Raw genomic sequence first — 13,327 nt, 5'->3', positions numbered from 1 at the left:
TGATTTATTTATATTACCTTTAAAAGTGGACTAACACAGCTACCACACCAGCACCACCACTTGACTTGAAATTGTATTTATTTGGATTTATTAACTACCTTTATGAAGGGATTCACCCAAGTCAATTTCCTCAGCTATATTTTAACATAACTTACAATTTTGTTAACGGAATAACGAGTAAAATGACAAATATCAGCATAAATACAATCAGTGAGGTAAACTTAGGATATACAATAGTTCCTGATGCACATCCTGTGAAATCTAGTTTAATTTTTTCATATTAACATTGTTCATCTTTTTCTACCTTAAGTATGTGGCCTATATAAACTGCATTTACTGAACAGGATATGAAAGATGGGAAGTTAATGGTTTTAGCGCGCAGCTCTTCAGTAGTAGCTTGAGGCACAGTAGGCATTCTGTTCATGGAGGGCTTACAATCTTAGTTTTGCATCTGAAACAATAGAGGGTTAACTGATTTGACCAAGATCAGACAGCAGCAGTGAGATTTGAACTGTTGCCCTGGTTCTCACTACCCTTCCCTGCTCTAACAATTTAAGCTACTCCCATGTCCAGCCCTGTTGAGACTGCCTATCTGTTTCTGCTTAACCTCAGACCATGTCAAGATGTAACTAAACCAGTACAGAATAATAAAATGGGGGAGGGGTTTATGTATAAAGCCTGTTTGTTCACACAGAAGGGCCTCTAAAATTAGGCAGCTGCATACATACACAACTTTAATCTGTGCACAGATATTCTAGGGTCTGGAGCAGAGGTAGGGTTAACAGTTGGCCATATTTTAGAAATAAAAGCAGTGGAGATACATTTGCACTTGCCTTAGTGTAGGTGTAAATGTATATATTGGTGTTCAGCGCCTGTACCAAGGCACCTATTATAGAATAAGTGCTTTTTTTTTATTTCTCATATGGACTATATAGGCTTGATCTCTAATATAGTAAGAGAGCTAGCAGCAGTATGAAGGTTGTTTCAGTCCACTATCTGAGCAATTATCTTACCTGGCTTACACCATGGTGCAGGAGCATGTGCATTTAGGTTAGCTGCCTTATCCTGTTGAGTGGTTTTCACCTAATCAAAATTAAAATGTTACTTGCTCATCATCTTGATTTTGCTGAAGCGCAACTCTCAAGAGAAGCGTAGCCAGGTTTTGATGTTGGGGGGGGGGGGGAAGCAGACATTTTATAAAATAGACATCGGTCTGAAGCTGAGAGGCTGCTTCGCATAGGCACCATTTTACTCAAAAAAAATCTATTTGGGGGAGCAACTGTTCCCCTTGCACCCCACCTAGCTATGCCTGTGCTCAAGACACAGGGACAATGTTTTAGGGATTGGCTAAGGTGATCTGTGTATTTTATATTCTAATATAACTATGCAAAGGAATGAAATAATGATTAGCCAGAATAAGAGAAACCTTGGATGTCTAAATTTCAAAATGTTTGTATGGTCACCTACAGCTTTTACTGTTAAAGGGGCTTGAGCTTTCTGCCTTCTAAATCTGACAGGGTCTCTTTCCAGCCACAAGGTCATAAAACCTCACCCTTAGCCCTTAAGGCTTTTATTTTTATTGTAGGTTACACACCTCCCTCAACTGGGCACAGTAAAAACAGTTAAATGTTTTACCATTTTGTAATATAACTAATATGCAGAGAGCGGTTTGACGATGGATTGAAAGTAGACATGTGACTTCATTTTGCTCCTCACATAATTCAGTATTTAAAGGCAGTAGAGTAATGTCTGTATCCACTAGGGATATGTGTTCCTTTGAAAAGTTATAACCCATGTCATTGACAAATGAAAATGATCAGAAAATTAAATTTGGGGGTTAATAGTGTGTACTCTGCATACTCTTTATAAAAGTGCATGTGCACAACACTTATCCTATGATAAAGGCGAAAATACAAAAACAAATTTCTGGAAAGAATACAGAACTTTTCTGGTTGAACACCCCTCATGTCCACCAGGGTCCAAAATGTAACAATGGATCAGCTGGGATGTCTGTTGATACAGAATGATGTATTAATGCTATTGTTTGTTGAGATACCCACCCAATGAAGTTTCATGTGTCTTTTTGAAGCTGTTCATGGACTAGTGGATTCTGTTGTCATGAGATGAATGATTACAGCTGAAACTTTGATATCCACTAGCAAATGCTACTGTCTGGAGTCATTCATCAAGCCACTCTGCTCAGTGAGCCTCATCAGCAGTCAGAGGGTAAGGGCAGGATGTTTTCTTGGTCCTGCAGTTAAACATACAGCTGCTTAGAACTTCAAAGGTATCTCCTCAAGTAATATTTGTAAATGTATCACTTAATTGCCTTCCTGCACCAAAGATGCACCCAATGCCATGTACAAGATTAAACATTTAAAATCAAAACATCTAGACAAGTCATGCATGTGTACACCTCTTCTCTCACCCCCATATTCTTTGCTTTAAGAATAATGCAACTAGAGGTGTTGATCATTTATATCTAGAAGATAGTAAAAATCTAAATAAAAATACCACACTGCTACTCAATTTGTGTATTCAGATTTGTAAGATGGCATCCTAAAATGTGTATTTTAATTTCATTTTTTTGGTGTTGATTAAATATAATCAAGAACAGTTTCATACTTGTTTGTTAAACCAACGGATTGTAGTACTTTATTACATTACTAGTAAAACATGCCCGTTTCTTGCGGCAATGAAACGGGCGCTAGCACGGTTTCCTTCCGGACCTCGGCACGCCACCTTCAATCTGCTGACATTGCTCCGCCCTCGATATCACGTTTGATGCGAGGGCGGGGCTCCAACACTGTGTTTTCGGTGGCTTCACCACCACGAAGGCTTCGAACCGGAAGGAAGTGCCCAGAGGACCTGACAGTGACATCAGTGTCCTCGGAACGTTGAGGGTGAGTTTTATTATATAGGATAGCAGTAGGCATCCTGGTAATCTGAAGAACAGCCTGCCATGTTCACAGTTTCTATACTTTCAGAGGGTATGCCCCATGCAAGAGGAGTAGTTTATAAAACAGCCAGAGAACTGATTAAAAAGTGTTGGAATCCTAGACACAGTGGTGAAAGCCTTTAAGGGTGCTCTTCTTTTTTAATGACCAGGATCCACTTTTATGATATGCTAGATTGGATTTGGATCCATCAGTAGCAACCTGTGAGATCTCATTTGGGCACAGTGAATAGGAAGGATTATTAAGAAGCCCACAAATATATTACATGGTGTGCTGCTTTGAAAGAAGTGAATGCTGATTGCTTATAGCTGATGCAATAGTCTTTCAGGATAAGATTTTGTCATGTGTGTAAAAGGTGACTGAGTCACAGGATTTGCCATATGGATATGCGAAAGATATGGTTACTATGTACTATATGTAGTCATGAGAAATGAAAAATTTGTTCATCATAGTACAGGTGTATCTAAACAGTGCCCGTGTTCATTACTATATGTTGGACAAATGTCAAGGCAATTAAAAATGAGTGAATACACACTGCATTCAATGGAGTAAGATAGAACAATCAGTTCAGCATTGTGTTGAGGTCCAGCATTCGTTTGAACAACTTATGTTCATATCATTAGAACACCTGAGGTTCCCCTTAAGGAGGGGAGATAAGTGACAGTATTTGCAGTAGATGAGTAACACTGAATATTTTTTTTTAGACATGGTGGTTCATTGGGTACTCAACCACATGGTGGAATGGAAAGCTTTTGACTTTTTGTGTTTTTGCAGAGGTGTGTGGATCCTGTGATTTGGGAGTAATCTCTGTTTGAATTTGACTTGACAATGTCTATTTTAGAACAGGAACCATTTTGGATTGCAGCCTGGCTAAGTTTCCACATCCCATAGATCAGCAAGTAACAAAAACAGGGGTCCTTGTTGGGTCATGGAAGGATTTGACATTCTCAAAAGATTTTTGTAGATAAGTTGTGATCAAAAACAGGAAAGCAATTAAACTAATGTGAACATCTATTTTGAAGATTTATATGTTCAGACTCTGCTTTTTGCAATAACAATAATATGAGTGTGGTGTTTTTTTTTTTTTTTTTTTAAACCCTGTGAGTGTGCCCTGCAGCGTTAAAATAAGTGTGGCTTGGGTGTCTGATTCTTGTGGTCTTTAAATTGAGCTAGCCAGCAGTGTGCTATTCTCATTTTTGGTGTTGACCATTTTCCTCCATCAGTCCTCCACTAAAGTCTACTATAGGGAAGATGATACAGAGGAAAGCCTTGGAATGACTGACCAGACTGTGTAGTGGTCTATACATGTTGCGAATGTTCTCTTCATAAACTTATAAATGTAATTGAAACTAACTCCATTAAAGCAGTTTGGTTCACTTGGCCAGTACAATATCAGCTGACTTGTCTTTTGGACCTTGTAACTCCCAATAGGTTTGAGCCATGGTGTCAAGATCTTTTCTGTTTAGGTAATTGTACAGTAGCTCCAAAACTTAATTCCATTACATCAACAAGGAATCAGTCCAGACTAATGGGTTATGCCCATTTGCCAGCAGGTGGCGATAGTATTAATGAGCTGTGCATTCTAGGGATGTATGCAGAGTAGCTCAGGCAGTATTTTCTATCTCCAGCAGGCAGATAAGACATCCTGTGCAGCTCTGTGACTTCGTGGTCTCCTGTCCTGCTTGCAGGTTCAGTTGAGTTTGGGATTGAGCTCTACTACTATCCGAGTGTAAACCTAGTGGTTCTAGGTCCCTCCCTGCTCCCCCACATACCACTTCTGCCTCTTTCTTGCCCAGCATATTTCTCCTACCTCTTTTAAAAAAAAAAAAAACACTAGCTCTCTGGCTTTGTCATGTGAGGAAGATTGGTCTTTAATGTGCCTTAGCATTAAACAGATGGGCAGAGTACTTTTGTCTTCAGACTGTAAGTACACTTTTCTGACTGTCTGACCCTGTTAAAGTCTGTTCCCGTTGTGGAAGTCGACTTTCAACGTCGAGCATGTGCTGTGTTAAACCAGCAAACATCAGTTCAGTTGAGTTTGGGAACAGGAATAGCGTTGAAAGGGGTGCAGGATAATTTTCCTGCTGCAACAGTTTTGGTAGGCTCAGGTGTGCTAACCACAACCCGGGACAGTACCACAGCCATTTTTTTTTTTTTTAATTTAAAGAAGTCTTTATTAAGCATTGATGAACATTAAAATACATGCGTGCCACCTTACAAAACCATATATTCTGGAACACTCAATATACATAACTCTAGCACCCGAAGGGTACCAACATAATATCAATGCTGTAACTAGAATCATATTTTACTTCAATTTTTATCCAATTTTGGTATTTTAAACCTCCCTATCCACCCACACTCCCTCTCCCTTCCCCCCCATCTATTCCCTACTACTCCCCAATTATCTCCCATCACATATTTCAACCAAAGCACCTTTGTAAGAAGGGTTCCCAGATTCTTTCCCACTTATGCACAGTTCTCCGTTTCACGGCAGTCAGTCTTTCCATCTCACACATGTATCTTATTTTAGTGATCCATCTTCGTATTGGGGGTACTACCAGGGATTTCCAACTTTGCGCTAAGTTTATTCGAGCAGCATGCAAAGCATACCTTGTCAAGATCCACTGATCAGACGTTAGCCCCGCCGGCCTAGACCCAAGCAGGAAAACTGAAGGATGCCACTGCACTGACCGGTCCAGCCACCTCTGTAATCGAGATCGCACACCCTTCCAGTAGGCCTGCACCTTTGGGCATAGCCACCATATATGACCTGCAGTCCCCAGCCCCCCGCAGTTCCTCCAACAAAGTTTTGATAGTACCACAGCCATTTTAAATAATCCCCTGTTTCCTACACTCATCTGGCGCTGAATTCCGCTGTTAAAAGTGCTGCTTCTTTGCCTTTTTTGACAGAATTCTTCTCCTCCACCAGGCATATGTTTTAAGTGCTCAGTCTATGGCAGCCACAACTTCATTGCAATCTATTTCTGAAGAGCTCTCAAAAAGACGGAAGTTGTCTGGTACTGATGAAGTTTCCCCTAATTCTCCTCCGGATTCTAAGGAGGAGTTATAAGTGGTTTCTGAACATTCAATTCCTCAGGATTTGCCAGTCTGTGAAATATTGGTGCTGAAGGTTGAGATAATCCTACAGTAGCTAGTTTTGTTTTGCTTGTTTTTTCCTAAAAGATGAACATGTCTTATTGATTTCCAAAACATTAGATGTTTTAAATATTTCCACTCCAGCTATTCACTCTACCTCCACTACTCCTTCTATTATGTCTGGAACCAAGAAGCCCTCTAAGTGCTTTCATATTCATGAAGTCATGCAAGAACAATAGGAATACCCTGACTCCAGTCTCAGGGTGGCAAGGGCAATGTCTAAGCTTTATCCTCTTCTGCCATCTGACTTGGAAAAATTTGTTTATCCTAAAGTTGATTCCCTAATTACAGCAGTTATTAAACAAACTACTATTCCTGTGGAAGGAGTCACTATACTTAAAAGATGTGTATGATCGAAAACTTGAATCCTCTTTAAAGCTTGCCTTCCAGGTTGCAGCACTTAATGCTCATGCGGCAGTAACATAATATGTGGCGGCAGATAAAGACCTGTACGGTCCATTCAGTCTGTCCAAGTTAAACTCATTTTACATGACATGCGATACTTTATAACTATACCTGAGTGATTTCTCCTTGCCATTCTCAGGGCACAAACCGTATAAGTCTGCACAACACTCTTGTACTAAAAGTATGCAACTCCTTTGTTGCAGTGGAGCTTTTTTAATCTTGGATACATCAGCTATCTACATTAGACTCTCTCCCCCTGAATTTTTGTCATCTTTGTAAGCAGGAATATCCTACCTAGCAGATGCTTTATATGACATCCTCAGAGCCTCGGCCAAATGTATGTCTTGCTGCCTCTACGAGGAGGTGGTTCTGGCTCAGAAATTGGGCAGCTGATATGGCATCTATCGCGTCTTCCTAAGTTACCATTCAGAGGCTAGCTCCTTTTTGAAACAGATCTTGAAAAGATGGTAAAGGATTTGGAGGACTCTAAAATTCAGAGACTTTGTGAGGACTAATTCAAGTCCCAATTCAGGTCAGCTAAGGCTTGTTTTAGGGACTCTAAATATAGACCAGGAAAATCTGGAGCTTCTACTCAGAAGCTGTGTGTTCAGCAATCCGACTCTTCCTTTTGTGGGGAAAAAGTTGCCAACCTCTTCTAGACTCTCCACTTCTGCTAACCCCTCACAATGATAGGCATAAGGTTCACTCCTTGTTGCAAATTATAGGAGGTTGTCTATCCCTCTTCTATAAGGAGTGGGCCAATATCACATTAGACCGGGCCAAATGGGTCTTAGACATTCGTTATGGTTACAAACGAGCTTTGCAAACCAATCGCAGATCTATTTGTATTCTTCCCTTGCACCAAGCCAAGCAAATGTCTGGCGGTGCAAGAGACCTTGATGTCTTTGTTAAACCTTGGTGCAATTCAGCTGGTCCCGCAAAGGGAAAAGGACAGGAAGGTGTTCGTTTTACTTTCGTCCAGTCTTGGATCTCAAAGGAGTCAATCAGTCCCTCAAGATACAGCATTTCAGAATGGAAACCTGGAAATTTGTTATTAGCCGTGGTCCAGTCGTAAGAATTTCTTACCTTGCTGGAGCTCGAGGTTTATTTCCATGTTCCAATATGGCCACCTTGTCAAAACTTTCTCAGGTTTGCAACATTGGGGAATCACTTTCAATTCAAGTCCATGCTGTTTGGCCTAGCAACTGCTTCCTGCACATTTTCCAAGGTCACAGTAGTAGTGGCTGCTTTCCTTCACAGACAGGGAATTCAAGTCCACCCCACCTGGATGATTGACTCATTTGGGCCTTATCTATTGAGAGGGTTCGCAGTACTAGCACATTGATTATCTGACTTCTCTAGGTTGGGTAGTGAACCACACTAAGAGTTGCTTAATGCTGTCTCAGTCTCTCGATTTATCTGGGGGTTCAGTTCAATACAAAGGAAGGAAAAGATTTCCTACCGCTGTCGTGTTAGCAAAAGTTGCAACAGCAGATTTTAAACTTTCTTTCCCTTCCCTGCCCAGGAGCTTGAGATTATGTTCAAGTTTTGGGATCAGTGGTAGCCACACATTCTCTTGGGCAAAATTCCATATGAGACCTTTCCAATTTTCTCTTTGAGTCAATGGTCTTGAGAATTACGAAGAGTTAATACCTTGGACAACTCAAGCTAGATGGAGTTTGAAATGGTGGCTCCGTACTCCAGTCCATTCTACCTCGTCTTCCTTTGTCCACTCCAGATTGGACTGTTCTCGCTTCTGTTTCCAGCCGAGTGGGCTGGGACGCTCACTATCTTCAACAAATGGTACAGGGCCAGTGGTCTACTGTGGCAGTATCTTCCTTCAACAGATTGGAGCTCTGAGCAGTTTGGACAGCTCTATTGGCCTTTGCCCTTCTTTCACAAGGCAAACAAGTGAGAATCTTCTCATACAATGTGACAGTTTCATACATCAACAAGCAGAGGGGGAGCAAAGAGTGTTTCCTCAGCCAGGGAATCTCACCTTCTCTTTCAGTGGGTAGAGATAAACATTCCTCTGATATCAGCGACCCATATTGTAGAGTCTCTGAATAACAGGGGCAGACTACCTGAGTAGGGTATCTCTGGATCCAGGTGAATGGCAACTCTCTCAAAAGAGGTATTTTGCCTCATCACAACCCACTAGGGGTACCGATTTTGGAAATCATGACATCCAGTTGCGATGCTCAGGTACACAACTTTTCCAGTCCCTGAAAGTAGAAGTGCTGCTTGGGGATAGATGCCTTGATGCAACTTTGGCTGACTCAGGGTCTTCTATATGTCTCTCCCCTGTGGCCTATGATAGGCAGAATATTATGCCACATTGCTCTTCCCCTGTGGCCTTTGATAGGCAGACTATTATGCTGCATTGCTCTTCATCCGGGCCAAATGATTCTAGTGGCTCTGGATTGGCTAAGAAGACCATGGTATGGGGTCATTGTATGCCTTCAGGTTGCCCCTATGTTGCATCTTCCTCAGCAAAAGGGATTGCTGCATCAAGGTCCCATTCTCATGGAGGATCCCTCCTCCTTTGGTCTCATGGCCTGTTTATTAAAAGGATGCAACTGAGGAAGAAACGCGATTTGAAAGCGCAAAACCCCTCTGTGAAAAACTGCACTGGCTCCCAATTAAAGAACGTATTGCTTTCAAAATCTGCACCCTGGTTCATAAAATTATCTTCGGCAAAGCCCCAGGATACATGACAAACCTCATAGACCTACCAACCTGAAACACATCCGGATCAACACGAACATATCTAAATCTCCACTACCCAAGCTGCAAAGAAATATAAATCAACATATGCATCCAGGTTTTCCTACATAAGCACACAACTGTGGAACGCACTACTAAAAGCCGTGAAAACAACGTATGACCACCTAAACTTCCGGAAATCTCTAAAAACTAACCTGTTTAAAAAGGCATACCCTACCGATCCAACTTAAATGTCTGAACTCTGCAACACAACAAAACCAAAGCACGTAATGGACATAACATAACTCTTCCGCTCTACGATTCCCAAATGTGTCTGTTCCAGTGGTGTAGCCAAGGGTGGGCCCAGGCCCAACCAATTTGAGCTCAGGCCCACCCAGTAGCAGCACACCTATGATGTGGCTGGCAGGGATCCCCAAGCCCCACCAGCCAAAATCTCCCAACAACTGGCCCTCCTGAATACCTTGTAAATAGAAGATCTTGGCCTGCAGCGACTGACACATACTGTTCACAACAGCCCCATAGCCTCCCCTTTGATGTATTCCTGCCTATGTGGAAACAGGAAGTTGCATCAGAAAGAAGGCTGGGAAGCCAACATGAGCAGTACATATTAGTTGCTGTTCGCTGCCAGTGAAAATCTGCTATTTAAAAGGTATGCAGGGAAGGGGCGATGTTTGAGAGACCATATCGCATGCAGACAAGAGAGGAGAGACCAAATCACTCGTGGGACAGGGTGGAGTTCTGCCCAGGCCCATCCAAAATTGGGTGTTTGGCTACGCCCCTGGTCTGTTCCACATGAACCTTATTTTACCACAACATCACTTTGCATTTGCTCATTCCGGAGCCGGTGAACGCCTCTCCGGTACTATGTAAGTCACATTGAGCCTGCAAATAGGTAGGAAAATGTGGGATACAAATGTAACAAAAAAATAAATACAAATATTCAGAACGGTATTACTATTTTACTTCAGGCACGAAAATGACTCCTGCTTCTTATGCTCGAGTTTGGAGAACTTTTGAAAGCTGGTCAAAGCAGTCTGAAATTCCTCCATTTAAAGCTTCTTTACCTCATGTTTCAGCCATTTAACAGGAGGGTTTCAAAAAAGGGTTGGCCCTTAATTCTCTCGAAGTGTAGGTTGCAGCTTTGGCATGTTATAGGGGCCATATCCATAATCTCCCTTGCAGCACATCCAGATATTGTGCACTTTTTGGAAGATGTTAATCATTTACATCCTCCTCTTTGGAAGGATTATCCAGAGTGGCGTCTTCCTTATAGTTCTCAAAATGCTTCAACAAACTCCTTTTGAGCCTCTCCATAAAGCTCTTAAAGATCTTACTGTAAAATCTGTTTTTCTTATCGCCTTATTTTCAGCACGTAGAATTTCAGAACTTCAAGCACTGTTGCAGATTTCCCTTTTCTTTGTTTTTTAGATGAGGGAATTTCTTTTTGAACAGTTCCCTCTTTCCTTCCAAAAATTCTGTTTTCATGTTAACCAAACTGTGTTCCTTCCTTCCTCTTTCCAAAGAGGTCTATACTTAATACTCTTTGCCTCTTGGATGTTAAACGGGTTCTTATGCGTTACTTGAAGGCTACCAATTATTTTGGGCGCTCAGATCATCTTTTTTGGGCCTAAGAGTGGTCTTACTGCCTCTAAAGCAACAGTAGCAAATGGTTGAGAGACTATATCTTCAGCTTACGTCCTCTCAAACAAACCTACTCTGCAGATTAAAGCTCGCTCTACCAAATCTATTTCTATCTCAGCAATCTTATTGGAAGAAATTTGTAGATCAGTGACTTAGTCTTCGCATTCTTTTGTCAAACAGATCTTGTAGAAAGATTGGCTAGTTAGTTCCTTTGGAGCTCAGGTACTTCCTGCATGTTTATCTAATTCCTTCCCTACTTAAGGACTTCTTTTCTACATCCCATTAGTCTGGACTGATCCTTTGACGGAATGGAAAGAAAAATAAGTTCTTACCTGATATTTTTTTTTCCTTTAGTCCCAACGGATCACTCTAGAACCTGCCCTTCTGTTGTTCCTGGTGGTTTGTTAATATATATAGTTCTATTGTTTATTTCTGAGACACATATATAGCCCTCTTTTTGACTGTTTATATTGTTTCTATTGTTCTAATAGTTGGAGTGTGTTTTTTAGCCAAGCACTAGAGTAACTTCAGCTATCAGACTGCCTGAGCACTCTGCATACGTCCCTAGAATGCAAAGTTCAGTGCTTTCTATCTCCACCTGCTGGTGGATGGGCATAACCCATTAGACTGGACTGACCCTTTGGGACTAAAGGGAAAAACATTACCAAGTAAGAATTAGACAGCTATACGTCCGTATAAAACACTGGTAGGTGATATACATCCAGTTCCAGCACAATTCCTGCCAAGGGCTTGCTATCGGTACAGATCTGCATTTTATCTTCAAAGAAGGAACAGAACAGGAGTGAATGTGATTAGATGCAGCTGTCCTGGTGCTGGGGCTTTGGCGGTATTGACATGAGCTTTGAGGTTCAGGCATTTAGCCTGATGAATTTTGGTGCAGCAGGGAAACTTATTACAGAAGCTGTTTAGTTTTACAACCAGTGTTATGCAAACGTTTCATGTTTTTTTTTTTTAAACAACAGATTTTTGTTTTGAAATTTAATGTGAGATTCTTCGAAGAATATAGTCCCAGCTTGCCTCCACTGTTAAGTCAAATGTGCTCACATAGAGAAAAGAGCAAAAGTATTGCTCTTATTTGTTCTGTCTGTCTGCCTGTCTTATCTAGATTGTAAGCTCTTTGAGCAGGGACTGTCTTTTTGTGTATGGTGTACAGCGCTGTGTATGCCTTGTAGCGCTATAGAAATGATAAATAGTAGTAGTAGTAGTTAATAGACATGTTTCTTGGGTTGATGATTCTTTAAATATTGTACCCACCATAAGTCCCACAGAATATTCAGCTTACAGATATGCAGCGGTAAGGGTTTCTGTCATGCAAACTTCTTACCGTAGAGAATACAATGCTATCAAAGCCTTGAATTCTGTCTGGGTCTTCTGGGCTCTCAGCAGTTGACTCATGATGCTTTTGCTTCTTAATACAGTATCTGATGCCCAATATGGCAAGGATTAGCAGTATAATAACAAAGAGAACACTAGTGACCACCACTCCTGTATTTTTCTTTTCTGGAAAAAGAGAAACAAACAACTTGAGCAGTCTATATGTTTTGGGTTCAAAACTTGCTGGTTGATATTTTCAAAAGTGTGTGTGTGGGGGGGGGGGGGGGGGGGGGTAAAGCAATAGTGAGAAATGCATGCCTGTTTAATTGTTTCACATAACACAAGCAGCCTCTTACAAGAATGAAGTATTAAGATATAAGTCTTGTGACAACCTTCCCCTTCTGTTTAAGTGACATCAAATAAACATGCACTCTGGTTTGGTAACAAATATAAGAACATAAACTTTGCCATACTGGAGCAGACTGGCAAGCCTAGTATCCTGTTTCCAACAGTGGTCAATCCACCTGGCAAGATCTTAAGAGTAAAACGGATTTTATGCTGTTTAGGATAAGCAGTGGAACTTCCCAAGTCCATCTTGATAATGGCTGATGGACTTTTCGCTTATGAAATTATCCAAACCTTTTTTATTCAATCTGTAGTTAAACTCTGGTATGTGTTACCAGAGAATGTGATAAACAGCGTAGTAGGGTTTAAAAAAAGGTCTGGATAATTTCATAAGCGAAAAGTCCATCAGCCATTATCAAGGTGGACTTGGGAAAATCCACTGCTTATCCCAAACAGCATAAAATCCGTTTTACTCATTTAAGATATTGCCAGGTACTTGTGACCTGGATTGGCCACTGTACCTTTTCTCTGGTTTACTACTTACTGCTTCATTGTGCGCCTCCTAGTATCTGTATTTTGGGAAATGAAGTGTTTAAATTCTGTGATACACTCAATATTTTATAGATCTGTGATATCTCCCCTCAGCTGTCTCTTCTCCAAGTAGAAGAGCCCTAGCTTCTTTAGCCTTTCCTTATAGGGAAGTCATCTCATCACCTTTATCATTTTTGTTACTCTTCTCTGTACCTTTTCTACTTTCG

At 41.1% G+C, this 13,327-nt stretch overlaps 1 protein-coding gene across 1 annotated transcript in view; it reads right to left on the bottom strand.

The window, feature by feature from the left end:
- Positions 1 to 78: 78 nt before the first annotated feature.
- The window catches only part of MAMDC4 (MAM domain containing 4), a 510,080-nt gene continuing 496,831 nt past the window's right edge, over positions 79 to 13,327 (bottom strand). The window contains exons 28-29 of the mRNA XM_030206971.1: positions 12,235 to 12,410; positions 79 to 2,251 (exon numbers count right to left, since the gene is read on the bottom strand). Coding sequence (XP_030062831.1) covers positions 2,213 to 2,251; positions 12,235 to 12,410 — 215 coding nt within the window. The 3' untranslated portion in view covers positions 79 to 2,212. The remainder of the gene's footprint in view (positions 2,252 to 12,234; positions 12,411 to 13,327) is intronic.

Source organism: Microcaecilia unicolor, chromosome 6 (genome assembly GCF_901765095.1).
Source record: "Microcaecilia unicolor chromosome 6, aMicUni1.1, whole genome shotgun sequence".
Taxonomy (NCBI): Eukaryota; Metazoa; Chordata; class Amphibia; order Gymnophiona; family Siphonopidae; genus Microcaecilia; species Microcaecilia unicolor.
Note: the sequence above shows the minus strand (reverse complement) of the source record. Positions and strands in the feature narration are given on the sequence as shown.